The 27,268-nt window shown below is 46.2% G+C and overlaps 1 protein-coding gene across 1 annotated transcript; it reads left to right on the plus strand.

Moving 5' to 3' along the window:
- MXRA8 (matrix remodeling associated 8) lies at nucleotides 1–27,157 on the plus strand. The gene is made up of 10 exons (XM_028740855.2): nucleotides 1–363; nucleotides 8,160–8,183; nucleotides 9,202–9,510; nucleotides 11,497–11,598; nucleotides 13,533–13,994; nucleotides 21,016–21,174; nucleotides 21,928–21,958; nucleotides 22,450–22,526; nucleotides 24,734–24,811; nucleotides 26,747–27,157. Exons 1-10 carry the CDS (start codon nucleotides 312–314, stop codon nucleotides 26,770–26,772), a joined length of 1,320 nt encoding a protein of 439 aa, XP_028596688.2. The 5' UTR covers nucleotides 1–311; the 3' UTR covers nucleotides 26,773–27,157.
- Nucleotides 27,158–27,268: the final 111 nt, after the last annotated feature.

The raw sequence follows: 27,268 nt of genomic DNA on the forward strand, positions 1-27,268 counted from the left end.
ACATCAAAAGGGGCTTGGGAGCTCCTTGCAGGGGGAAGTGTTGTTCAGAGAGCCAGCGTGTTATGTAGAAGTTGAAGCTGAGCAGCGAAGTGTTGGGGAGAAGAGAGGAGGGGGGGATGGAGAAAGAAGGCAAGAAGTGAAAAACCTGTAGGTGGGGGCAGGACTGCTGCATGCCCATGTTCGCTGGGCTGTAAACTGATGAGATCATGTTTTCAAGCAAGGAAGGAGAGCAGGGAAGAGCAAACTGAAAGAGGTTGTCTTTTGGGCAGGGAAGGAGGGAGAAAGAAAGAAAGGGAGAGCAAGCAGGAGACATGGAGCACGCAAACAGATTCCTCCTGGGCCTGCTGCTGTTGCTGCTGCAAGGTACGTTTCAAAGCAAATTCTTTTTGAAAGATAATAGTTTTGCTCAGGTGGCCTGCTAGGAAGAATTCCATATAGGCCAGGGTTTTTGTTTTGTTTTTGCAGAAAAGCCAGCCCTATCTGCTTGTATTAGGAATATTTTGGAGGAAGCACAGCAGGCAGAAATCCCACAGGTCAAACCTCACCACTGCATCTGCATCTTTGGGGATGCTGCACCGGTTTAATTTCTGCACACACTGTGGATCTGCTACGGACAGAAGAATCAATCCTGTATCACTGAGGTGAAAACCGTGTAGGATTTCACTTACAAATACTTTTGTTTTGGCTTAGCTGCTATGCCGTTAAACACAGCCCGAAATGCAGAAACCAGGCAGATGCAGCCTTTACTGTTGTAGCGTTGAGTGGTAAGAAAAGGCTTCCTTTGTTGGGTCTTCTCTGTGTTAGGTTGCTGTTAAAAGCAAAGAAACAGGATCAGTAAAAAATAATAATGCAGTGACCTTAGAACACCTGGGGAAGCAAAGTGGTGTTGATAAGAGAACTGCTTGCAAAGGTGTCTCATTTTTTCTGTCTTGGGCTCAGGGGAAAAGCAGCTCTGTCTTTTTCTTTCTTCGCCCCCTCTGCCTCAACTCCCCCTCTGTAAAAACAAACCATCTATAAAGTATGCCGTATGTTAGAGAGGTTTGCCAAATTTTACATATTGTTTAAAATCAGACAAAGCATGGCAAGTCAAAAGAGGAGGGGGTCAAAAGCAGGCTGTTACAATTTGTATTTGTAGATTAATCAACTAATAGTTCAGTTGATTAACTGTGGGAGCAGCACTAATTATCACTGGTAAAACATTTAGGGCATTGCTGTTGATGGCGTTTCCCTCTATCAGAGAGTTTCCTAGCTCACATTTAATCCTTACAACAACTTTTTATACTCTATAGTGAGCACACAGACCAGGGGTGGAACAGAAGCTAATGATTGATATAGAGCAGACTCTCATAATACTACAAATGGTGAGGCTTGAGTGAGTTAGGGAACAGTTTGCTAAAGAAAGGTCAGGGGGGAAAAGTTTTGTCAGTGTAGAAGGATGCAAAGTTTTGACTTAAACTGAGTTCCTACTCATGCCAGTGAAGTATTCTGTATAACCTAAAAGCTTGCTTACATAGCTACAGTCTGCTCAAAACTGGTCTGCGAAAAGATTTTTTAGCATCTGTCTTTTCCATTCCTTTATTCTTCTGGGAGATGGAAATAGTTACTGGCCCAAGATCCCTTAATGGGACGGATAGCTGACTCGGGATTTGAAATCCAGGGACTCTTCAGTCTTACATAACACTCTTTTATACCAAAATCTCTTTAGCCTTTCCCTCTCTTTCTGCTGCAAAGTGTGGTGCTGCTGCTGTTTTCCTTTTTTTAAAAATGTGGTTTTGCAAATACATCCAAAGCAAAGAGACTTTGCCTAGGGAGAGCCTAGTGGAAAATTACTAGGGACGAGGGAGAAATTTGATTCCGTTTGCATTTAATGATGAATTTGCTTAATTAGCACTTTCCAAAACAACACACACAAACAAAACACAGACATTCTTCAAAACTCATCCTTCTCAGGATCTTGCAATGCAGTTCTCCAGCCAATTTATGTGTGCAAAAATGCATATACTAGGGTTAAGTGTACATTAAGAGGCATATCAGTATAAACCACATACAGAATGCATTATATCAGGGAAACTTGCTTTGCAAAAATGTCTTTATCAGGGAAAATTGCATTCAGAAATCTGTGTATTAGGAGAAATTTGTACAGGAACTGCTGATGGATTATCATCATCATCACCACTGATTTATTAATCGCCTTCTAAACCACCATCTTAAGGTGATTTACATATAATTTAAAACATTCTAAAAGAAAAGCAACAAATACATTGAAAAACAAGACTGAAAACCCAAACAAATGGACACTTGTAGCAATGATCCATTTATCCAGCAGGAAAAGCCTGTCGGAACAAAAACATCTTCAGTTGTTTCCGGAAAGCGCAGATAGTACATTTTCATGAGGATTCTTCCTTTTCTTAAATTGCAAACTGATGTGGAAATTGTAGAGAACTGAAGACTGGGAAAATGAGAAATGGAGAACCCAAAACTTGCTTATTTACCAATCCCTATATATTACTGAGCTGTGTGGAACAGTTGCTGGCATCTTCCGTCCCCGGGCGCTTGTCAATTTTTTGCAACTCGTGAAGCTAATATGAAGTTATTAAAACTGTTACGTTTGGCAAAAGTTGATTGTTTTGTTTCAGTCCCGCCTTTTGATCCAGAACAACCTCCAGCACAGCTTATACTGAAAATAAATCAGATTTTTCTAGGAAGACCCCAAAAGCAGATTGTTTAAGGCAACCACTCTCCCTCCTGCAACTGGCAAATAGAGAGCCGCTGAAAGGTGCAGAGCTGAATGGGTGGACCAGCATCCTCTGTACAGCTCAATGTGTACTTGGCATGGGCCTCATCCAGTCTGGATTTTCTGCATGATCCTGCCAGCAGAGAAAGAAAGCTCTTCCCGATGACCAATTCACTGAGCACCCAACCCAATTTGCTAGCACAGAACTGATATAGAGGTTAGACTATCAGCTCCTGCAGATAACCTGCACTGTCTCAGCCTCTCCTGCATAGAACATGTCCCCTTCAACATGCCCACATTTCACTGGGTGCCAGGAATGAACACACACATCTGTTCTGGAGACAGTGCAAAGAGTAAGGAAACAGACTCCTGCATTTTGTGGACTTCAAAAAAAGGTCTTCTTCAAATTGAGGAGTGCCCTCTGACAGCTCTTCCTTTAGAGGACTCTCCTCTGTACAGGGGGGCAAGTGGCCACCCCAGGTTCAGCGCATCCTGCATGCAAGATGACCTAGTTTCAGTCTTCTGACAGGTCTTACCTGGAACTTGGGTAGCAAAGCCCAGGAAAGATGCTATCAAAGTTGACAAGAGCTTGCTGGGTCTGGGAGGGTGAGGCTCCTTCCCTCCTTTGCCTAAGGCAGCCAAGTGCCTAAGGAAGCCCTCGGGCTGGGATGAATGAGCCCAGGTGCAACAGCATCTAGAACGGTACAGGGGGGGCCGCCTCCTTCCCTGCATGCCTCTTTCTTGAAACATCTGCATATTCTGGTGACTGCCAGGCCGTCATGAAGAATTCAGGTGCACACTGGAAATTCAGATTTCAGCAGTTAAAGTGGATTGAAGCGCTATTTTGCCCAAGCACAACCTACCCACTTTAAAAGGAAGACTTTTTGGGGTTGGGAAAGTGATGGAGAAATGCAATGAAAAGTTGGGGGGCGGGGCGGGTGACAAACGATTAACCCCCACAAACACACACAATTGATCACCTGCCCTGGGTTCTGCTTGGATAGAAGCCCAAACGGACATCAAAATGCCATACCACATATTGATGAATGGTTTTCTTTCAGGATGGGATGAGTAGGTGTGTCTTCAAGCTGTCAGATATAGCTTGCTCAGAGGCTCAGCGAGGGCAGCAGGATGGGCAGAAGCGGGAACTGTTGCAGCTTCTCCCTTTCCCTGTGCTTGTAGCTTAACACAGTGAAGCAGATTCAGCTGTTGAAAACTGCAGGCAGCTAGTTATAGCACGGCAAGCATGCCACAGCCCCGCAGGAGATCTAGGACTTGGGTGGTCTTTTATCGTGTTAGTAGGTAAGCCTGGCACAATAAAACAGCCCAGAAGCAGGGTTAAATCCTATTCATGGCTCAAGGATTGTGCTGTTCCGATGAAAAGGCACATCTGGTGAGTTTCCTGCTTTTTGGAAGCATGGCCAATTTTTTTTTATATAAAATGATTTGTAAGATATTGGATCTATGGGATCTGCGAGGGAGTTGGCATTTGTTAACCTGAAAAATAGAAAAAGCATGTGCTTTGTCACACACACACGCGGTGTGAAATGGCCTTGCTGCTTCCTGTATCTAAAAAGGCAGGCACCATGTCATGACTTTGAAGCAGTGATGATGAGACTCAGTTCACATCCATACCATCCATTTGAAGTCGTCTTATACCCAGAGACGGCCCAGCCATTAGGCAGGGTGAGGTCACTGCCTCAGGCGGCAGAAACCCCCCAGGCGGCACCTCTGCATGTGCCCCGCCTCCTCCTCCAGTGGTAAAGCAGCAGCGCCATTGGCGCCAGTTTCAGCAGCAGCAGTGGCAGGGCATGCAGCAGTGGCAGGAGCAGGTGGGTGGTAGCAGCAGGGTGGCACTTCCTGTTTCATCTCAAGGCCATGCCGCCCCTGCTTATATCACAGGTGTGGGGAACCTTTGGCCCACCAGAGGTTGCTGAACTACGACTCCCATCATCCCTCTGGCCATCGGCCATGCTTGCTGAGGCTGATGGGAGTTGTAGTTCAGCAGCTTTCCCTTCCCCCAAAATAATCATGGAAACTATAGTTCGCAAAAGGTGATGACCACACAGAGCCACATTTCGCAGCACATTCAACACCCCTTCCAGGAGTAGGGCAAAGTGAAAAAGTATGCTGAGATCTACATATGAAGGGTGATGTACAAATTAAATTAAATTAAATTATTAATTAAAATGAAAGAATGATGATGATGAAGAAGAAGAATTTGGATTTGATACCCCACTTTATCACTACCCTAAGGAGTCTCAAAGCGGCTAACAATCTCCTTTCCCTTCCTCCCCCACAACAAACACTCTGTGAGGTGAGTGGGGCTGAGAGACTTCAGAGAAGTGTGACTGGCCCAAGGTCACCCAGCAGCTGCATGTGGAGGAGTGGAGACGCGAACCCGGTTCACCAGATTACGAGATTACCGCTCTTAACCACTACACCACACTGGCTCTCTGAAGAGGGGAGCAAGTTAGTTTCTCACACAAAAATGGGAAGAAAGCTACTTTCTCTCTTTTTAATGAAAGCTGGGAATCTGAGCATTATAGTTCCTCCGAGGGAAGGAAACAGCTGATTCTCCCCATTGATGCCCATCCTGTCTGCTCAGCTATCCACTCAACACCTGAAAGAAACAGCACATAAGAGTTTGCCTTTGCCTGTAAATCTGGCAGTGCCAAACTACGTAAGTGTGCACTGTATTAACATTAGCTTTTCGCGCAGGATAAAACGTACGGAAAAACTGACCTATTTTTTCCAGGCGTTTGATGGGCTAGAAGGATGTTTGTTGGTTATGATGATTTTGTTGCAGCTTAAGCTTCTTCGTGCTGTAGATTTTTTCTTAAAAAAGAAAAAGAATGGTTGCATTTTTTTATTATAACAGATTGTTTTTATTTAAGCTCTTAAAATGTTTTTGTAAGTCCCTTGGAGACCTTTTGTGCATGTGGCAAGTGACTAGTAAGTTCGGATAGTAAATAATACGACACCAGTGCCCATTCTGCAAGCAGTGTGAGCGACTGTGATTCAAGAAGGTCCGTGCGTGCAAACTGGGAATGTGACAGGGATAAATCGTGTGTGCAAAAGGCATGAAATGAGCTGCAAATATGCAAGGTAGCAAATTAGGCAATTCCAAAGTTGAGCTTGTGGAAGGGATGAGGCCAAAGAGTAATGGATGAGGCCATCTTTCCCCCCACTAAAAGCTACCCCCTGGTACCCCCTCTGGCTGCTTTTACCCAGTGGTGGCTGGCACCCACTGGGAGTGGTGGGGCGGAATGTAGGGCACCCCAATAGTTGGCAGAGCCAACTGCTACCAGCTACGCCCCTTTTTCCTCCCTGTTCAGTTCTGCAAGGACAGCTAAGGAAGAGGAAGTTGGCAGGCAGGGCCAACCGTTTATAAGAAAGAAAGCAGGAAGGTCTAAGCTGGTGGGGCACTGCCACATGTGCCCAGGTGGACCAGCCTCCACTGCTTTTAGCCCCTCGAGAGTGGGGGGGGGGAATATGGGTAACAGCACCCCAGCATTTCCAGTGTGGTGCCCATGGGCAGCACAAAGCCCTGAAAGACCCCCACATTGGCACCATCATTTGAACATCCCTTGATGCCCCCCATTATATAATTAAGAATTAGTTTGGGGGGCTTTTTTGCTGTGGGAGTGACTTGTCTGTTTCTTGGGTGAGAGCACTGCCTGCTTTTTTTGTCTAGTGTTTTATTTGTCTTGCAGAAGGGTGTGTGTGTGTGTGTGTGTGTGTGTGTGTGTGTGTGTTTGCTAGTGTGTTTTTTTTGGAGGGGGGGTGGAGAGTAGGGAGGTCCGAGCATCACCAGAAAAACTGTGTTGTAGCAAGTTCCTTAAGGAAGGAATGCTTTGAAAACCCTCCATGTGTGATTATTCCCATCTGCATTCCATCCTCATTGCTCTCTCCTCATTGCTTCTTGGCACCAGTTCCAAGGCTGCAATCTGACCTCCTCCATGGAGCAGTAATTTGGGATGGGAACATATCTGCTGCCGGCACCGTTAAAAAAAACAAAAAGCCAACCCCCAAAATGCCCAGACTTTCCAAGGGCAGAGAGGGGAGTAAGAGTTCTTTGCTTATACAGTTGGCTTTTCCTTTTCCAAAATGTCCGCTGTGGGAGGAGATTCACCCGTGAGGAAAACACTGGGAAACATGGAAGGCCAGGCCTTAGCGCAGTAATTCCCAAAACAATGTGCAGCAAGAGGGAGCTGCTAATGTGCCACAAGAAAGAAATGAAATAGGAATGTAGGACTGTGGAAAGCTGCCTTATGCAGAGTCAGACCAATAGTCCACTTGGTTCAGTATTGTCTACACTGACTGGCAGCAGCTTTCCAGGGTTTCAGGCAGGGAGCCTCTCCCAGCCCTACCTGGAGATGCCTGGGATTGAAACTGGGACCCTCTGCATGCAAAGCAGATGCTCTACCGCTGAGCTATGGGCCTACCTCTGATAATATTGCTTGAACAGCAAATAGACCTGCAGAAAAACTGTTGCAACGAGGTACCAGCTTGTCTCTTTATCGATCATGGGTGCGGAATGTGTGGCCCTCCTAATGTCGTTGGACTCCCAGCCCTCATCAGCTGCAGACGGCATGGCCAACGCCCAAGGGCGATGGGAGCTGCAGCCCAACAATGTCTGGAAGAAGGCCACCGTTTTTTCCATGAAAAAAACATCCAAGGACCCTTAACATAATCCGTAATAACAGATAATGTCATTCGCAAGCAATGAATGGCAATGAAGTTAAAAACATGTTAGATACTGTTATGTACTGAGTTGAATAGGATTCAGAATGCAGCAGTCTGATTGGTCCTAGAACAATAGGATTCAGAGTGCAGCAGTCTGATTTGTCCACAGGAGCCACCCAATCCAGCTCCATGTGGAAGTGAATCCGCAACCTGATTGGCCTACAGGAGAATCCCAGAATTAGCCAATTACGTGGGGCCCATTGTGTAAATAATGTATATAAAGCAGACATTCTGGGGGAACTTCCATTCCTCCTCACCACTATGAGCTGAATAAAGAGCATGAAATCCACTCTCAGCTCTGAGTATATTTCAGATACCAATTAGTACACAAAATGGCAGGGCGAAACAGAAACCAAGCTGGCTGGCTCTCTGGGGTTGGCGTCGACAGAAGGTTATCAGCAAGCAGGTTAGTGTTACAGGATTCCCATGTCCTGTTGGAAGCCTGGTAGTTTTGGGGATGACATGTCTGACGGCTACAGAGTTGGTGCATCCGCTTGGTGGGGATCTGTGTCCCTGAATCCAGCGGGATTTTGGTCAGCCCTACTGGGGAAAGGACAAATATCCTTTTGAGGCTGCATCCTGGCTTGCCAAGTCAAATCCCTGAGAGGAAACACAACTAATCAATGCAGATCCACCTATTGCGTCACTAATATTTTCTTTTTCTTTCTCCTTTCAGAGTCTGTTGTCCATCCCTATTCAGGTAAATACAAATATTTCGTACGAACTTCAGCTGCTTTGTATGAATCATGTTAATGGTGTAATAATGCACTTATGTTTTTAAACTTCTTGTAAGTCACTTGGCAACCTTTTGGTAACAAGCAACTAACAAATCTAAATAATAGTAATAGTAATAATTACTGCAATCAAACCATGTTGAATGTCACAAAAACCTTATTAATTTGTGGGCCTGGTGGTTATGGGGTTGGCGTAGATCGGGGGTGGGGGGGAATCTGCCTCCGTGACCTTAAAAATCCTTATAAATTGTTATAGTGGTTACTTATTTTTACATTTATAACCTGCATTTTCCTATAAGGAGCCAAAGGTGGCATATGCAGTTCTCCCTCTTTCCCCATTTTAGCCTTATGGCAGCAACAACAACATCCTTGTGAGGGAGGTTAGGCTAAGAGAGTATGCCTAGTTCAAGATCACTCAGTTAGCTTCATGGCCAAGTGGGGATTTGTACCCTGGTCTCCCAGGTCCTGATCCAGCACTCCTAACCACTACAGCACACTGGCTCTCAGACCTGGACTGACACCCCATGTACACTTACCTGGGAGAAAGCCCCATTGAACCAAATGGGACTTCTCAGAAATAAGGCATGTATGGGATTGAGCTGTTACAGTATGAGAGTTGTATCAGCTGAGATATGATCTACACTAGGCTACGGTTGCCAGTGGTTAGGCTGTTAGCCATTACAGCTATTGTTGTAGCTCCAGTGTTGGAGGCAATAAGCTTCTGTGTACCACCGATAGAAAAGGAATCGCATATGGGGAGAGCAGGTCCTGCTTTTGGGCTTCCCATCGGGGCATCTGATTGGCCACCGTGAGAACAGGATGCTGGACTAGATGGGCCTATGGCCTGATCCAGGGGGCATCTTCTTAGGTTGGCCTTTCGGTTGTGGGTTCAAGTCCTGGTGGGCAGAGAAAGACAGGCTTTCGATTGTGGGTACATCTCCCCACATGGCTTCTTCTTCCCCCCCTCTCTCTCCCATATGACAGCCCCAGTGGATGCTTCCAATCTCGAGAGCGTAGTAGTGTCTGTGCAGAACATCACTGCCAAGGCGGGCACTCGAACGGTCCTCTCCTGCAAGAGCTACAGGATGGTGTGGACCCAGGACCGCCTGAACGACCGCCAGCGTGTGGTCCACTGGGATCTGTACAGGAACCAGTATGGAGACTACAACGCCGAGCGACTGTGCGACATGTATTCGGCCGGGGATCAGCGAGTCTACAGCGGCTACAACCAAGGGCGGATTTTCATGCCGGAAAATGCATTTGTGGATGGCAACTTCTCACTGGTTGTCAAAGGTACCGGGACCCAAGATGGTTACACACACACACACACACACACACTTCGCCTGGTTGTGAAATGAGCAGACAGGAAGAGCCATAGCTCAGTAGCAGAGCATCTGCTTTGCATGCAGAAGGTATCGGGTTCCATTCTTGGCATGTCTCAGTAGGGCTGCCAGCCAGTGCTGGCAATGCTGACCTAATTCAATGGACCCAATGTTCTGACTCAGTTATGAGGCAGCTTCCTATGTTCCAAATCAATCCTTCTTTTTCTTTTACAGCACCCCCCCCAAAAAAACCCCCAGATGTTAACAAAGCGAATAAATATTTTAAAAATAAACAAAAGCAGCATTTTTAAAAACCCAAGAGAAGTAAACACTGGATCAATAGAAATCATAAAGTAGGACCTTTTGTGATTTCAAACATATTAATTTCCTTTTTGTTTTTGTTTGCCAGTTTGGGCCAAAGCAGGGGTGTAAATATAATGCATTAATGAGTAGCCCATTAAAGATTGATTAATTAGTACTGGCAGCAGGGCCTAAAGCAGCCTAGTAGTAGCTGAGCATGCTCTGTAGCCACAGAATGCTGCATTTCTGTTCTGGGGGAGCGCATAGCTGTGCACAGTGGAGGCTGGTCCAGTCCCAGTCTACCCTGCCAACCCCACCTTCCTTCCTCACATCCCCTCAAGGGGTGGTTCTGCTTGTCATTGGCTCTGGCTCCACCTACTGTTGGTCTCCTTGTCTGCAGCCCCACCAGTCCCCATGAGCACCAGCCATCAGTGTGTGTGTTTTGTCTGACTGTAAGGGGAAACCAGGGACGTGGGTGGCGCTGTGGGTTAAACCACAGAGCCTAGGACTTGACGATCGGAAGGTCGGCGGTTCGAATCCCTGCGACGGGGTGAGCTCCCGTTGCTTGGTCCCTGCTCCTGCCAACCTAGCAGTTCAAAAGCACGTCAAAGTGCAAGTAGATAAATAGGTACCGCTCCGGCGGGAAGGTAAACGGCGTTTCCGTGCGCTGCTCTGGTTCGCCACATGACCCGGAAGCTGTATGCCAGCCCCCTCAGCCAGTAAAGTGAGATGAGTGCCGCAACCCCAGACTGGACCTAATGGTCAGGGGTCCCTTTACCTTTACCTTTACCTTTAAGGGGATGCCAGTCGGGAACGGAATGGAGTATCCCAGAACTGGGGTCTTTAGCATCATGAGCAAGCTTGAAGTTTGGCTTGCTAAATACCAGCTCTCACCGCACGAGGGCCCCTTCAATCCTATGATTGTACTCCAGGTGCAGTGGAAATGATCACCTTGTGGTGAATTTTCCCTCTTAGAAAGTAACATGATGAAGCTCGGGGAAATAGCTCCTTCCCCTGCCCTTCATCATCTACCACTGATCCTTAAACAGGAGATGCTGATTGTTGGTTTATTTCATTTAGTTTCTTAAGGCTGTAGAGAACTGTAGCGCAGTGCCCTAGGGGTAAGCTACAGTTCCCAGGATGCTTTGGGGGAAGGCATGTGACCAACTTTGGGAGGTGGTGGGCTCACCTTAGCTGGATATATTTAACGAGAGGTTGGGCAGGTATGTGTCAAGAATACTGCAGCTGCAATACTTCTGCACTGAGCAGAGGGTTGATCTAGATGACCGTCAGGGTCCCTTCCTTCTCTGACTAAGTTTGACTTATAGTGGACCTGTGCAAATTAAGGAACTGAAATTAGTCTTGCCCATTAACTTGGATGGGTCAACTCTGAGCAAGACTAGCACTGGCTGCAACCCCATGGTTTTGTTACCTGGATGCCAAAGTTCTCTCCATAGCTGTCAACTTTCAGATTTGAAAATAAGGGATCAGCAGCCTCACCTGTCCCGGGGACAGTCTATGGGATATCTAACAATGCAGGATAGCAGTGGGAAGCAGCGGGAAACGGCGCTGGAATAAGGGAATTTCCCGCAAAAAAAGGGAAGGTTGACAGCTTTGGTTCTCTCTCTCCCTCTCTCCTTACTGCATTTCAATCAAGACATCTCCAGGAGCGACCAAGGCATCTACTCTTGTAACCTCCACCACCATTACTGTCACCTGTATGAAATTGTGAAGATACAACTGGATGTAACCGAAGAAGGTAAATGCTGTTGTTGTTGTTTCATCTGCGGCAAGATGAAAGCGGGAGGGTGTGTGTGTGTTTGTGCCTAGTGTTTTTGCTCCCCATCATGTTCCTCTTTTGTAAACTCGCACAAGTCTTGTTTGAGGCAGCCACATGTACAGAGCAAATGGATGGCCAGGGAGCTGTAATTAAGATGTTTGTGGGCATCGGAGCATTTCCTGTCACAAGGCTGCATCAAAAGGCTTAGAGGAGCATCAGCTGTACTGTGCCGAAAATGAGGCCTAGGAAAATTCCAGGCTTCTCCCTCTCTGTGCGGACTAGCAAGCCCTTTGAAACCAGGAGGATCGCTTTTCCCTATCTGGCGTCTTCCAATCTGTGTCAGACTACGACTCCCAGCAGCTGCAGCCAGAAAGTTCATCAAGGATGATGGAGTCCAAAACATTTGGAGTCGGGTGATAGCATCAGGTTCGGGAAGGCTGATTTAGGGGTAGGGAGATTTGGGACTTTTCAAAAAGACTGTATGGGCTTGTGCCCAGTATAGTTCTTAGTAAGCCTCACCTCAGAAAGCACATGGTAGTGTTAGAAAAGGTTCAGAAAAAGGGCACTCAGAATGAGGCTAGGCTGACAGATGGCTCAGATGGGTGGGAGATTTGAACTCTGCTCTTCCCGGTCCAAGTTTGACACCTTCTCCTCACTACACGCTGCAGTTGTGATTCACTATGCTGGGAAAAGCTTGATTCAGTTTGTACCGTCATGCCATTCATCTGTGCAATAGCTCAGAATATGGCTCCTCTCCAGGTTTTGTGGAGGAGAAGATAAGGAGCAACAGATGTGTTCTTAATTGGCAATATGGCTTTGGTCGCTCACTTCTAAAGCTGCTTTGGAAAGTACCTTGAGTCATACATAGCATCTTGCACCAGCCAGTTAAGTCTTGCTTTCTGAGCATCTCTGGGGGCAATTCCACACAGCAAAGTCAACCACAGGCTGGAACCTTGGCCAAGGATGTAGAACAGGAGACCCCAAGTGCTGTTGGAATCCAGCTGCCATCAGCTCCAACCAGCATGGGCAATGGTCAGGGATGATGGGAGTTGTAGGCTAGCAACATCTGGAGGACCACAAATTCCCCTTCCTTGGGTGGAAGGTTCTTGGGAGCTGGGATCACTCTCCAGAAAGAAGACTCCCTCCTATGTCTCGGTATGAGTGGTTGCTCTGGCTTTTATTAAGATGGATTAAAACAGGGATGGGGAACCTGTAGCCATCCAGATATGGTTAAGCTCCCAACTCCCATCTCTCCCAGCCAGCATGGTTAATTTGTCAGGGATGGTGAAAGGCCAGCATCATCTAGAGCAAGGGTTCCCAAACTTGAGTCTCCAGCTGTTTTTGAACTACAACTCCCATCATCCCTAGCTAGCAGGACAAGTGGTCAGGGATGATGGGAACCATAGTCCAAAAAAGATAGCTGGAGACCCAAGTTTGGGAAACCCTGATCTAGAGGGTCAGAGGTTCCCCATGCCTGGTCTAGCCAACACAAAGTCAAGTCAAAGTAGAATAAAGCACTTCCATAGAAGACCAAAAGCTAAAGTCACTGAGTAGAGGTCAGGGAAGGTAACTGAGCTTCTCCATGGCCTCATAGTTCTAGGAGATATGGGTCTTTGTTGGAGGACACACCTATTTCCATGCCTGTCTTTTTTCATAGCATGTTGGTGAGGAGAGTTGGAGCTATAGGCTTGTCACAGCAAAGGTTGCTTTGAACTTCCCAGTGCTTGGAAAACAGAACATGCAAAATGGTATTTCCTGAATCGTAGTTGTTATTCTGTCACTCACAGCTACAATAAACCTACCATTAAAATTATGGACAGGTCATTTCTTCGTCAGAGGGCAAACGGGCAAATTTAGCAGGGCATCAAATACTTTCCCCCCTCACTGTATCTTTTGCACGGTTCTTTCAACAGTCGAAGAAGTGGAGAAGTTTTGGGATGGGGAGAAAGTTGTGATCGTGGCCCTGAAGGGAAGCGCCGTCTTACTCCCCTGTATTAACCGGAACCAAATCTGGACCGAGCGGCATGACGAAGAGGACCAGCAGGTGGTCCACTGGGACTGGCAGCCACCAGGGGTGCCTCATGACAAGGCCGATCGCCTCATTGACCTGTACGCCTCTGGAGAGGGGCGCTCTTATGGTCCCTTGTTTATCCGGCAAAAGATGAATATCACTGACAAGGCTTTCGCCCAGGGAGACTTCTCCTTGAGGATATCCGGTTTGGAAGTGGCTGATGAAGGCACCTATTCCTGCCACCTCCACCATCATTACTGTGGCCTTCACGAACGCAGGATCTTTCAGGTCTCTGTTGTGGAGCCGGAACCGGAAAAGAAGGTGGTGGTGGTGAACTTTACTCGTCACAATGCGCCGGCTGCAGGTAGGTAATTCCAACACGCACAGAGTCAAAATTGGTCTTCCATCAAAGGAGGGACTTTTTGCTGCATCAAAAGAGGCAATTTTGCTGCAGGAAAACATTTGCCCCCTTGTGAAAGATAAGGAACTTTGTTGTGAGAAGAAAATAGCTGCTTCTTTATCTATCTATAGAAGAGGTTGATGCCAACTATGTTTTACTCATAGCAGGCCCATTGGAATGAAGGGACTGAAGTTGGTTATGTGTATTAATTTCAGTGGGTCTACTCTAAGTATGATTAGCATTGGATACAACCCAAGGAACTCGGTTGAGAGAAATTGGCTGCCCCTTGAACAAATTATTGTCTCCTTGTGAAAGATAAGGGTCTTTGCTCTGAAGAAAATGGCTGCTTCTTCAGCAACAACAACAAAAAAGCCCCCTTAAGAAAGGCAAGGATCTTTCTTGTGAGAAAATGGATGTCACTCTCACAGTGATTTCTCCACCACATGAGTGTAAGATACTTGGGTTTTTTTTGGGGGGGTGACCACCTCATCATAACAGTTTGCCCACTCATAAGAACAAGGTATCTGAGTTGACACCTCCTCATGTAGGCCTCAGTTTGGAAGGGAGGTGGTTCAAGCTCACCTTCCTACCCCCCCCTCCTGTCCCAATAAGGATAGGGATTCCTTCTCAGATGGCTTTTTCCTCCACCACCTGTGTTGGTTCCTGCTCTGGTTTTAGGAGTCCTGGTGCGGTGGGGTGTCTCAGGTTCAGTGAGCTCTTGTTCACCACCATCAAGCGCAGAGCCAGGAACATGGTCCAGCTCCTCAGCCCACCGTGACCCTGTGGACTTCAGGGTCATGACACCATCGTGGAACTCCTGTTGTGGAGGATTCAAGGGTGAATCAGGTGTGCAACGTCACTTACGTACCAGAATCCTTTGCAACAGGGGTTCCATGACAAACAGGTCAATGTGGAAAATGGTTGCCCATAGCTCAAAAGAGCCACATCCTTCACAGTTTCACTCCATTCCATGTTTTCCATCTCCGGAATAAGTAGGTACCTTTCAATCTTGTTCTCTTTTTAAAGCTATCCCAATCAAAACAGTGAGAAATATATGTGGAGTTTTGAAATCATTTTTTAAAGAAAACCTGCAGGGTACAGCTCAATGCTTATTAACATTTTAAAATATTTATCATGCCTTTAATATTTATTGGCTGTTTAATATTGAAGCTGTAGTTGGCATGATAATTTTTTAATGGGCTGGGTGATGGTAGTTTATGGAGCACCGCAGTGTGTTGGGTTCACGAGTGGTGGAATGGGGGGGGGAGAGAGAAATCAGATGCCATATGGGAGCAGCTGGTCTTGTGGGAATAAGTCAGAAGGCACAATTCAAATTTGCACATGCAAAGTTGAAAAAACAAACAAACAAACCAATCATAGAGAAACTTGAAGGAGAAGAAACCGTTCCCATCCACCCCCCAAACAACGAGTGGAATTTATTTCGATTACAACCAGAAAATTGTCCCAAATCCTGAGGGAAATATATCTCTAAGCAGTGCATAACAAAAACTGGTGGTTTTTTTTTTTTGGGGGGGGGGAGATGTTTCCTTCCCCCCTTCCACAGTTCAAACTCCTGGGTGGAGTTTTCCCTTCTTTTCTTTTTCTGAACAGGGAGAACTTGCTGAACCAATGGGAACAGTATTTATTTTCCTTCTGTCTTTTCGCTTCGGAAAGGCAGCTGGAAGTTCTCACCGGCTTGTAAAGATTACAAGAAGAGCTCTGCTGGATCAGACCTTTGCACTCAGCTCTCCTCACACCCCCACACCCACCCAAACATCCCACTAATCTTAGCAATAAACAGTTAGGAATGATGCCCATCCTCCCATTACATCCAGTCTCAGCATCCTCTTCTGATAATGGTCAGTCGGATGCCCCTGGAAAGCCAACAAGCAGGACCTGAGGCCAAGAGAACTCTCCCCTTTTGTGATTCCTGCCAACTATAACCTAGAGGTTTACGGCCTCCGACAGTGAGGGAAAGTACATAATAATAATGGCTTCTAGCCATGGGTAGCCTTCTCCTCCATGAGTTTGTCTGATCCCCTTTATAAGGCACTACCTTTCCCGGGATCAAATTCTGGTGGTTTAACTATTGCATTGTGTGAAGAAGTACAGTCACACCTCATGTTACGTTTGCTTCATGATACGTTCTTTCAGGTTGCGTCCCGCGGCGACCCGGAAGTACCAGAAAGGGTTACTTCTGGGTTTTGCTGCTTGTGCATGCACACAAGCGCGAAATCGCACCACACACCTGCGCAGATATGGCACTTCAGGTTGCGGGCTTTTCATGTTGCGAACGGCCTCCAGGACGGATCCCGTTCTCAACCAGAGGTAAAGGTAAAGGGACCCCTGACCATTAGGTCTAGTCATGGCTGACTCTGGGGTTGCGGCGCTCATCTCGATTTATTGACCGAGGGAGCCGGCGTACAGCTTCCGGGTCACATGGCCAGCATGACAAAGCCGCTTCTGGCAAACCAGAGCAGTGCACGGAAATGCCCTTTACCTTCCCGCCGGAGCGGTACCAATTTATCTACTTGAACTTTGACGTACTTTCAAACTGCTAGGTTGGCAGGAGCAAGGACCGAACAACAGGAGCTCACCCCGTCGCGGGGATTCAAACCGCTGACCTTCTGATCAGCAAGCCCTAGGCTCAGTGGTTTAACCCACAGCACCACCCACTGTACTAAAAAAAAAAAACAGAGAAGGCTGCTAGCTTCGATGGCTATCCTCAGCAGGCAAGCTTCTGCTGGAAACCACAGGAGGGGAGAGTGCTCTGGCGCTCGGGATCTTGCTTGCTGGTTTCCCACAGGTGGCCACTGTGAGAGAAGGATGCTGGACTAGGTGGGCCATTGGCCTGATCCACCAGGTCCTTCTTATGTTCTTACTTTCTTCTGTCTGTCGTGAATCTTCCCTCTTCACTGCATGTTCGGTTTCCCCCAATACTGGGGGAAAGAGGCTGCGGTGGAGGAAGCCGCTCGGGCACCTGGGGTGGCGTGCCCAGGGGTGGGACGAGCCACCCATAAGGGCAAGGCACACTGCGGGGCCTCTGGAGTCTGCCAGCCTCCTGCCATTTGGGCAGCACGGAGCCTGCCACGCCCAAGCCACCGTGTCTCTCCCAGGAGAGGTGCGTAGCTCAGGTGCACTGCAGGCCCTGTAGTGAGTGCCACCTGGGATTTTGTCACCCCCCTCAGTGGTGACACCCGGGACTGTCTGCACCCCCCCGCACCCGCCTTCCTCCGCCCCTAAAAAGCAGCGCAGTGGGAAGTAGATTTGTGTTTACTCAGCAGCGAGAGTTGCTGCAACCGCCTCTTGAACCCCCGCTGTGTGACCGTGTAAACTCCTACAGGGACAGAGCCTTAACACACACATGCGCACGTAAGGAAAGATAAAGAAAAATCATAGCCACGAAGCATTTCCTTGGATCCTCTTAATCCTGGGCGCAGCTCCAAATCTGGAACAGTTCTCTAGACAGGAAATGTTACTCTGCTTACAATATCAACATGGCCTAGTTCTATTTTGGCTGATCCTCGCCGTCAAATCTGAAGTTAACTCTGTGGCTTTCAGTGGAAGGTGCTTCTCCTCCTCCCCCCAACCCCAGCATTTTTCTTTTTAAAACCGCAACAGCAATAAGCCATCTGTTCCCTGTTTTTATGGATTGCTCATATTTTGTGAAAAGGGAAGGTTAGCGTAGTGTTATCACCATCAATTAGAACATCTTCAACATATGTTGCAGTGTCTTTACTGGGCTTGAAGGCTGCCTTGTAGCTTAAGTTTTAGTGAGGAAAGAGTTGAAATTTTGCCTAATTTTGAGTTAGCCCTGCTTGATCAGATCGAACGCCTGTCTAGAGGAGGAGGCTTGCCATAGCTACTTGCCACAATGGCTCTGTAAATGGTATATAAATTTAATAATAATAATAATAATAATAATAATAATAATAATAATAATAATAATAAATGCTTCATCTGTCAGAGGCAGTATGCCTCTGAATACCAGTTGCTGGGAATCACAATCGGGAAAAGTGCAGGCTTTCCATAGACATCTGGTTGGCCACTGTGAGAATTGCCTGCATTTTTACTCATAACCAGTCCAGGTTGCAGCACTCCCCCTTAGTCTCAGATGGGGACAAAACGCAAATGAGTTGGCTATGTCTCCACCTACTGTCGGTTTCCTTGCCTTCCGCCTAGAGAAGAAGACGGAGAACTCCGTCGGAAACAGAAATGCGAGGGTTAATTGCCACAATCGGCAGGTTTGCCCCAAGGTCAGGAATGGAAATCACGCAAGCGAAAACGAGCTGTGTTTGCTATCCTTGTTTTCTTCTTCGTATATGTAACATAAACCGTTTTGTCACTTTCTGTGTTTCCCTCCCATTGAAGTTAATTAAGTATTTAATTTAATGGGGTTGTATCCAATGCTAGTCTTACTCATAGTAGAGCCATTGAAATCAATGGGCATATCTGACTTCCATTAATTTCAGTGGGCCTGCTCCCAGTAAAAATTCATTGGACGCAACCCAGTACTTATTGCATTAGTTTCGGCCATAGTGGATAGCCAAATGAGCAACATAGGTTTTAGTGGAACCAGAACTCAAGCAGAAAGGAGGTAAGACAGGGCGGGGCAGAAATCGCAGCCTCCTTGCATGTCTACAGTCACTCCATCAGTCCCAATGGGCACTGGCCACCACTGATAGGGACTGCGGTATAGACTTGTATTGGGTGTGGGCGGTGAGACATTCCACAAAGCAAAAGGAGCTCCTGCCCTAACCTTCTGCCCCGCAAGGTAAATTAAGCAAAACAAACCCAGACTGCCGCTATCAGCCGCTCATCTGGATTTGTCTAACCCCTTTGAATGGCTCCAAATCTCTTTTTTAAACATGATCTGCCTGGTTAATCTGTCCAGAGAGATACATTCCGCACTGGCGACTTTCTCTAAAGTTTCCCTTCTCCAGCTCAACATACGCCCTGCAAAGGAATGGATTTCTGGCTTACTCCCTGCATTGCTGTTCTTTTTTCAGTGTGCGCACGCATGTGTGGTTTTATTTTGTTTTATCTAAACTTGCTCTCTTGGCCTGCGTCAACATTCCTTCCCCTCGGTAAGGTTTACAGCACATAAGGTTCCTCTGAACGACCTGTTGATTGAGCGTCCGTTCTGATTTGCCTGCAGGAAGCTTACACAGAAGTTAGATAGGCTGTGCCTGGTTTTTCTTTAGGATTCATTCTGAATTGTTGGTGGATCGGTTATACAGCAATGAGCACTCATCCCGTTTTGCTTGCGGGTTGTTGGTTGTAGAATTAGAATTGCAGATCTGTGGACTGTCTAGTCCAGTGTTTCCCAACCTTGTGCCTCCAGCTGTTTTTGAACTACAACTCCCATCATCCCTGACTAGCAAGACCAGTGGCAAGGGATGATGGGAATTGTAGTCCAAAAACAGCTGGAAGCACAAGGTTGGGAAACACTGGTCTAGTCCAACCCCCTGCAATACAGGAATAAGCAGCTGTCCCATACAGGGATCAAACCTGCAACCTTGGCGTTATCAGCACCACACTCTAACCAACTGAGCTATCCATTTTACCCATATGGAAATGTGCAGAACTGGAGTTAAAATTTGGGAAAATGAGAAACTAGTTAAAAAACCCCAACAGCAAGTGATTTGATAAACCTCTGGCTCAGAGAGTTGCTGCTCATTAGAGCAGGGGTCAGCAAACTTTTTCAGCAGGGGGTTGGTCCACTGTCCCTCAGCCCTTGTGGGGGGGCCGGACTATATGGGGGGGGGGGAAATGAACAAATTCCTATGCCCCACAAATAACCCAGAGATGCATTTTAAATAAAAGGACGCATTCTACTCATGTAAAAACACGCTGATTCCCGGACCGTCCGCGGGCCAGATTTAGAAGGCGATTGGGCCGGATCCGGCCCCTTGGCCTTGGTTTGCCTACCCATGGATTAGAGTATCCCAGATGGACAAATGGCACAACTTGGTACGATGTGCGCTATGTTATTTTGTTCCATAGATGTTAGTGGTGGCAGCCATTAAGAGTTGAGCCTACAGTCTAATGGAAAACATTTATTTTCTCCCTCCCTTTCTTCTGTGAGGCTCATTGATTGAAGCTGATTTTTCAGAAGAGTTGAGACAGGCAAAAGGAAATACTTCTCAGTGATAGGGCACGTGATTAATGTATGGAATCTACTGCCGCAAGGGGATTAGACAAAGGGATGGAGGAGGATCAGTCTATCAATGGCTCTTGGCCATGATAGCTAAGTGGCGCCTCCATTAAGCAGTATATCCCTGAATATGCAGCCTAGGAAAGGGCTGTAGCTCAGGCCTGTAGAGCATCTGCCTTGCATGTAGAAGGACCCAGGTTCAATCCCCAGCATCTCCAGGTAAGGTGCTGAAATATTCTTGAAACCCTGGGCTACTGCTTCATGTCAGTGTAGACAGCATTAAGCTTCTTTCTTTCTCCAAACCTTTATTAGGCATTGCAGATATAGACCATCTTAAAACATCCATATACAATTTTCAAAAACGATGTACAAAGAAGCAGCCATATCAGATATATAGAATCAGAAATTTTAATTGGAGTGTCTTCCTGCTAAACTGTGCCATTCATCACTCCAAGAGATACTATTGACAGAAGCTCAGCCACCCTTGCAGTTACCTACAGGTTAATATCAGACAGGTAGAATCTTATATTTTTATTGTGCCATGACAGCACTAAGATGGATGGACCAGGGATCAGACTTGGGATAAGACAGCATCCTATGATCACGTGCTGAAGGGCAACCATTGGAATGGTCTGTTGCCAACATGCCCTGCCTATGCGCTTCCCAGAAGCTGAGGCTATGACTTCCTACATGCAAAGCATGTACTCTATACCATTGAGCCACAGTCTGGCTTGTTTTGAGCTGTTACCTAGATTGTTAGTTTCTTCCCCTTTGCAAGAAGAACCATTGACCCACTCCTTCTTCTCGGTTTCCCTCTCTGCCACCCAGATCCGAACGCCGGCCGTGGCCACAACGTGATCAATGTCATCATTCCTGAGAGCCGTGCTCATTTCTTCCACCAGTTAGGGTACATCCTGGCAACGCTGCTGCTCTTTATTCTGCTGCTGATCCTTGTGGTACTCGTCACACGCAAGCGCCGGAGAAGAGGTGAGTTTCTGGGCATCTGGAGCCCTCCTGATGTCCTATTTATTTTGTGTTCATGGTGATTTTGTGCTCATGATGGTGTTGGGGCAGTTATATGCAATCCCGCTTTCAATACTGTTTCAGGGGTATCTGCACTCTCCCAGGGTTCAGTTTCTTTGGAATGAAGGTCACAGGAGACTGGAGTATCTTTATGGTTTTATTTACACATATATTCAATCTGAGCCTAGGATAGAGAGGCTCACAACATTAACACACCCATAGATCTTTCTTCCACATTAGATTCCCAGGGCGATCCCCAAGCCACAGATTTGAGTTTAGCCCAGAGCGAGACAAGCCTCTGTCTCTCCAGCTTCCTGCACCAGCTGAAGTCACACACCCACAGCCCCGCCTGGTCTATTGCTCTCCATCCTAGGAAGGTCCACCCATTTGTGGGTTTTGAGCTGAGGTTTGAAGGAGTTCTGAGTAGAGGAGTGCATTTATTTTGTAATGAATGAAATCCATTCCTCGACTCCATTATAGCACAAGAGGTATGAACGAGGTTTCCCAAAAGAAAGTACCCTGTCTGATTCAGGCACGTATGTGCAGCCCATAGTATCTTGTCAGTTCAGAATGGATGGCTGCTACAGGGGGAACTGGTTCGATCAACAAGCATCATGAAAATGAGATGTGAATTGGTTTGTGACTGCTTATTCATGCCTGCAAAAAATGGTTCCCTGATGTCAAAGCCCTTGAGTGACTTTTCTTTCTCTTTTCTAGGTTTTGAGTGCAACGTGAGAAAATTTGATGAGTGAGTAGAAACTGGTTCCTTGCACCAAAGGGACTTGTTGTCCATCAATAAGTAGAACATTGAAATTACGAATGCATGAGGATTTCATTTGTTAAAAAAATCCAGTATGAACTGATCTGATATGCCGTTCCTGGACTAATGTCTCACTTGGGTTGCAGTTAACCATCAGATGTTGCTCTTCTCCAGCTTATCATCTAAATAGCATCTATTTGTTTACTTATGGGGTTCAGGCAAACATCCTGACAAAGTGTTGCATTTTAAAGCAGCCTCAGTTTATATTAGCTAGTAGCCATCAATGTTCATTTAAGCAAACATCTTTTTCTAGCCTCTGTGCTCATTGAAATAACACCCTGAGTGATTAAAAGTTCAAAAGTGTCAAGAAGAGTCCATTGCCATCCGTTGCACAGATGTGATGATGTATAATCTAGTGCTAGAAATGCATCTGACTTAACAAAAAAAATAATCAGAACCCTCCTCTTTTGCTTTGCCAGGAAAGAAGTGAATCTCAGCGAGTTCCCAGTCCACACACCAGATGTATCCAACTACAAAAGTGAAGATATTAAGTTGGGTAAGTGTTGGAGGTTGTTTTGGAGTGGTAAGCAAGCCCTTTACACATTCTAGAGCTGAACTCTGAAAACTAGTACAGTGGTACCTTGGGTTACATACACTTCAGGTTACATACACTTCAGGTTACAGACTCCGCTAGCCCAGAAGTAGTACCTCGGGTTAAGAACTTTGCTTCAGGATGAGAACAGAAATTGTGCTCCGGCGGTGCGGCAGCAGCGGGAGGCCCCATTAGCTAAAGTAGTGCTTCAGGTTAAGAACAGTTTCAGGTTAAGAACGGACCTCCGGAACAAATTAAGTTCTTAACCCGAGGTACCACTGTATTGCTTTGGAGCCAGCATGCCTGAACAATGGGAAGAAGAGGCAACATAGCTTAAACTGGTGTTTAATTAGCTGTTGCATTGCACAAAGTTTCTTTAAAAAAAATACAGAAAGAACATTACAGTGGTACCTTGGTTCTCGAACGGCTTGGTTCCTGAGCAAATTAGCTCCTGAACACCGCAAACCCGGAAGTAACCCAGTTTGCAAATGTTTTTCGGAAGCCGAACATCCAACCTGGCTTCCGCTTGAGTGCAGGAAGCTCCTGCAGCCAATCAGAAGCCGTGCCTTGGTTTTCGAACAGTTTTGGGAGTTGAATGGATTAAGTTAGAGAACCAAGGTACCACTGTGAAACAAATTATGCAAATTATGAAGCTGAGTTAACAATACCCGGCTATGACTTCTCTTATTCATTATTTGTTTATTTTAAAAATGTATATCCTGCTTTTCACCATGCACTGTAGGTCTCAAAGTGGTTGACAGCAATAAAAAAAATAAACATACAAAATTTAAAACATAAACCTCAGAATTTTAAAGAAAGAACATTCATGATGCAAAGTCCTCCTGAAGTAAAAAGGTTTTAACTGGACGTGTGAAACTCAGCAAAGATTCTGGCTGACTTCTGGTGGGAGAAAGTGCCACGCAGCCCACTGCACTCAAAGCACACAGAGTTGTGCTTCTGGTTCATGAGGAAGCACCAGTAGTTCTCCCCCTGGATGATCTGCTTGTGACATACAGGGGAAGATGAGCCTAAGGTACTCAGGACTTTATACACCAGTACCAGAATCTTAAACCTGTACTAGTAGCAGATGGGAAGCCTCTGCAGGTCTTTCAAGACGGGTGACATGTGTTAGCAATAGGCTGTTCTTGTCACAAGTCTCTGTGTTGCAAAGATGTGTAATTTCTTCATTAACCAATATTTTTTCGAATTGATGTAATATACACAAGAATGAAAAATACTATGGAACAGTGCTCATACGATTATTACACATCTTTCTACTCACAAATGTTTGTTGAACTAATTGGCTGATGAAGAACTGAACGAAACAGTAGTTGCTATCCAGAAACACTGTTCAGCAGAGTTCAGAGCTGGACATCAGAATTGGACAATAGCCAATTATACAAAGTTTGCAAGCTTGATGTGACTTATTCAAGGACTTTCAGAGACTTCGGTTTCATAATTTTGATGTTTTGCATTATTCCATAAAGTTTTCTATACTGTAATTGTTTCTAGCCGTCATGTTGCTTTCGATATTGCATGTCACAAGTCTAGCTGCAGCGTTCTGCACTAGCTAAAGCTTCCAGACTAGCCCCAAGGACCAGCCCCACATATATTATGTTTCTTTCTTTGAAAAGTTCACAAATGGTCTGACCTCTTTAAAAAAGGTAAAGGTAAAGGACCCCTGACAGTTAAGTCCAGTCGCAGACAACTCTGGGGTTGTGGCACTCATCTTGCTTTACAGGCCAAGGGAGCCGGTGTTTGTCCGCAGACAGTTTTTCTGGGTCATGTGGCCAGCATGACTAAGCCACTTCTTAGTCAAACAAAACACCGAAACCAGAGCAGCGCATGGAAATGTTATTTGCCTTCCCGCCAGAGCGGTACCTATTTATCTCCTTGCACTTTTTGGCGTGCTTTCGAACTGCTAGGTTGGCAGGAGCGGAGACTGAGCAACGGGAGCTCACTCCGTCACGGGGATTCAAACCGCCGACCTTCAGATCAGCAAGCCTAGGAGGCTCAGTGGTTTAGACCACAGCGCCATCTGCGTCTTTAGCACCCCCCCCCCAACCAATCTGCACACTGTCTTTGGAACTTTGATGGGTGTTCTGGGGCTTTCGCCTCCACCAGCTTCTGTTCAGTGCTGCTCATTGAACTGAGATCTTTTCCTGCTACAGATTACAAGAACAATATCCTGAAGGAGAAGGCGGAACATAACAGGGTCCTCCCACCTAAGAACATTGACTTAGATAAAGGTAAGAGAAGGAGGTGGAGTTGGGGCAATTTGTGTTTCCCTTGCCGAAGTTCCCCAGTGCATGATGGGAGAGGGTGTGTCACCCTCTGGTGTTAGCAAAGCCAGCCACAGATGGAGAAAAGGAGTTTCCATAGCTTTAACCCTCTCATCAAGCCCACCACAGCTTGCTTACAAGGGGGTTATTATGAGCTCTGTGATTGATTTTTGGTTGCTGGTGATGAGTCACTGTTTCCCTTTGGGAGAAATGCCGGCATGCTGGCTTCTGATGTGCTAGCAGAATCTTCTTGACACTTTCTTCCACATTTGAGAATTCTCCCTGCCGTTTACCGTGCACTCACTGGGTTTTTAATCCGCATTCACACGACATTGTCCAAAATCCACGTGCTTCTGCCTTTTGCTATAAACTGCTACTTTTTAATGCACTGTTTCTCAAGCCAGCTGGCGCTCTCGTCTCACTGTGGAATGGTGAGATAAATAGAGCCATTGAAACAATTGCTCCTGAGTGTCCTTATGGTTGCAGTGAGGCAAGCAGGTTGCCTTGGCATTCCAGTGACCTGCATGCTATGAAACAGGAGGGTCGGTGGCTAGAGCGCAGGTGGTGTAAGTCGCGATCTGAACCTGGGTGAGGCTGCGCCATCGTGCCTACCGCATGGTGGTAGCGGCATTGAAGAAAGCTTACTCCTCTGCTACCATTGCGTCTGCAAGTAGCCCTCTGGCAGAGCTTTTCTGGGTGGTGAATGGGCTTTTTCTGGCCAAGAGAGCGTTGCTCTGACATCCTCAGAGGCCTGCAGAAAAACATTGCAAGGCACTTTAGGGATCAAATCACTCAGATTTGGTCAGAGTTGGATGCCACAGTTAGAGCATAGTCTGCTCCATCTATACTGGGTCAGTTTAGTTTCTTGTAGCCTGAGGATGCAGACAAATTACTTGGAGAAATATGGCCAACCACCTGACTCCTTGACCCGTAGTCATGTTGGCTGCGTAGAACTAGCCATAGCGAGTGTCAGGAGTAAGCAGTACTCCATCAACATGCCATGCCATTTCCAGGCTAACTGAATGCTTTTTAACTACCATGGTTGCTTCAATTTGGTTTTGGAATCATTCTGCTTGCTTTTCTATCGAGAGTGATTTATTGCATGCTCTAGTTATCTCCCGCTTGGACTACTGCAATGCGCTCTATGTTGGGCTACCTTTGAAGGTGACTTGGAAACTGCAATTAATCCAGAATGCGGCAGCTAGACTGGTGACTGGGAGTGGCCGCCAGGACCATATAAAACTGGTCCTGAGAGATCTGCATTGGCTCCCAGTACATTTCCGAGCACAATTCAAAGTGTTGCTGCTGAACTTTAAAGCCCTAAACGGCCTCCGTCCTGTATACCTGAAGGAGCGTCTCCACCCCCATCGTTCAGCCCGGACACTGAGATCCAGCGCTGAGGGCCTTCTGGCGGTTCCCTCCCTGCGAGAAGTGAGGTTACAGGGAACCAGGCAGAGGGCCTTCTTGGTAGTGGCGCCCGCCCTGTGGAATGCCCTCCCATCAATTTCAAGGAAATAAGCAACTATCCTGTTTTTAAGACATCTGGAGGCAGCCCTGTTTAGGGAAGTTTTTAATATTTAATGCTGAATTGTTTTTAATACTCAATTGGGAGCTGCCCAGAGTGGCTGGGGAAACTCAGCCAGATGGGCGGGGTATAAATAAATTGTTGTTGTTGTTGTTGATGATGATGATGTTGTTGTTGTTACTAATTATTATTCACTCAAACGTAATATTTGTTATTTCTCTTTTTAAATTATTGGAAGCTCTATGCTCCTTTTGATGCTATTTTTTTCGGGAGGGGGCATATGTTCAAATTTGGATACATGCAACTGTGGCTCAGTGGAATCCTGGCATGAAATCCCCTGATCCCCCTGATCCTCCATCTCCTCTTTTTGATTTCAGAATTCAGGAAAGAATACTGTAAATGAAAACAAGAATGCAAAGCTGCTGGCTGGACCAGAAGCATCAATCGGAATTGAAATGTAACAAGAGAAGCATCGTTTTTCCTTATTGCAACACCCTTCTAGTTAACAAAGAGCTCTCTGTAGACTTCCTCCCTGTCTTGGTGGTAGCAAACACATAGATGATAACTTACAGCGCCATTCTATACGTGTCGACTTGGAAGCAAATCCTATCGGATTGTATTCAGTGTTAGTCATACTCAGAGTTAGGGATGTCAGAGGTTTCTGATGACAACAGAAACAGGAGCAGAAATTGTCAGTGTTCGCTTAGTCGTCCCTTGTCCAGAACAGAAATCTTTTTTTAAAAAAATAATAATATTTATATAATTAATTTTACAACATGCAAAAGTTCTCCCCCTCTTTCCGCAGTTCCTTGTTTATATAATATCTTACTGGAATTATATATACAGTATAATATTTACTGGAATGCCCAGAACAGAAATCAATCCAAATGATACATAAT

This window comes from Podarcis muralis, chromosome 7 (assembly GCF_964188315.1).
Source record: "Podarcis muralis chromosome 7, rPodMur119.hap1.1, whole genome shotgun sequence".
Classification (NCBI taxonomy): domain Eukaryota; kingdom Metazoa; phylum Chordata; class Lepidosauria; order Squamata; family Lacertidae; genus Podarcis; species Podarcis muralis.

Excerpts from the sequence above, each read along its gene's own strand:
- MXRA8 (XM_028740855.2), top strand. The coding sequence starts at position 312 with ATGGAGCACGCAAACAGATTCCTCCTGGGCCTGCTGCTGTTGCTGCTG. Across the intron at positions 8,184-9,201 it reads TGTTGTCCATCCCTATTCAG|CCCCAGTGGATGCTTCCAAT; the intron begins GTAAATACAAAT and ends CCCATATGACAG. Across the intron at positions 21,959-22,449 it reads AACGTGAGAAAATTTGATGA|GAAAGAAGTGAATCTCAGCG; the intron begins GTGAGTAGAAAC and ends TTGCTTTGCCAG.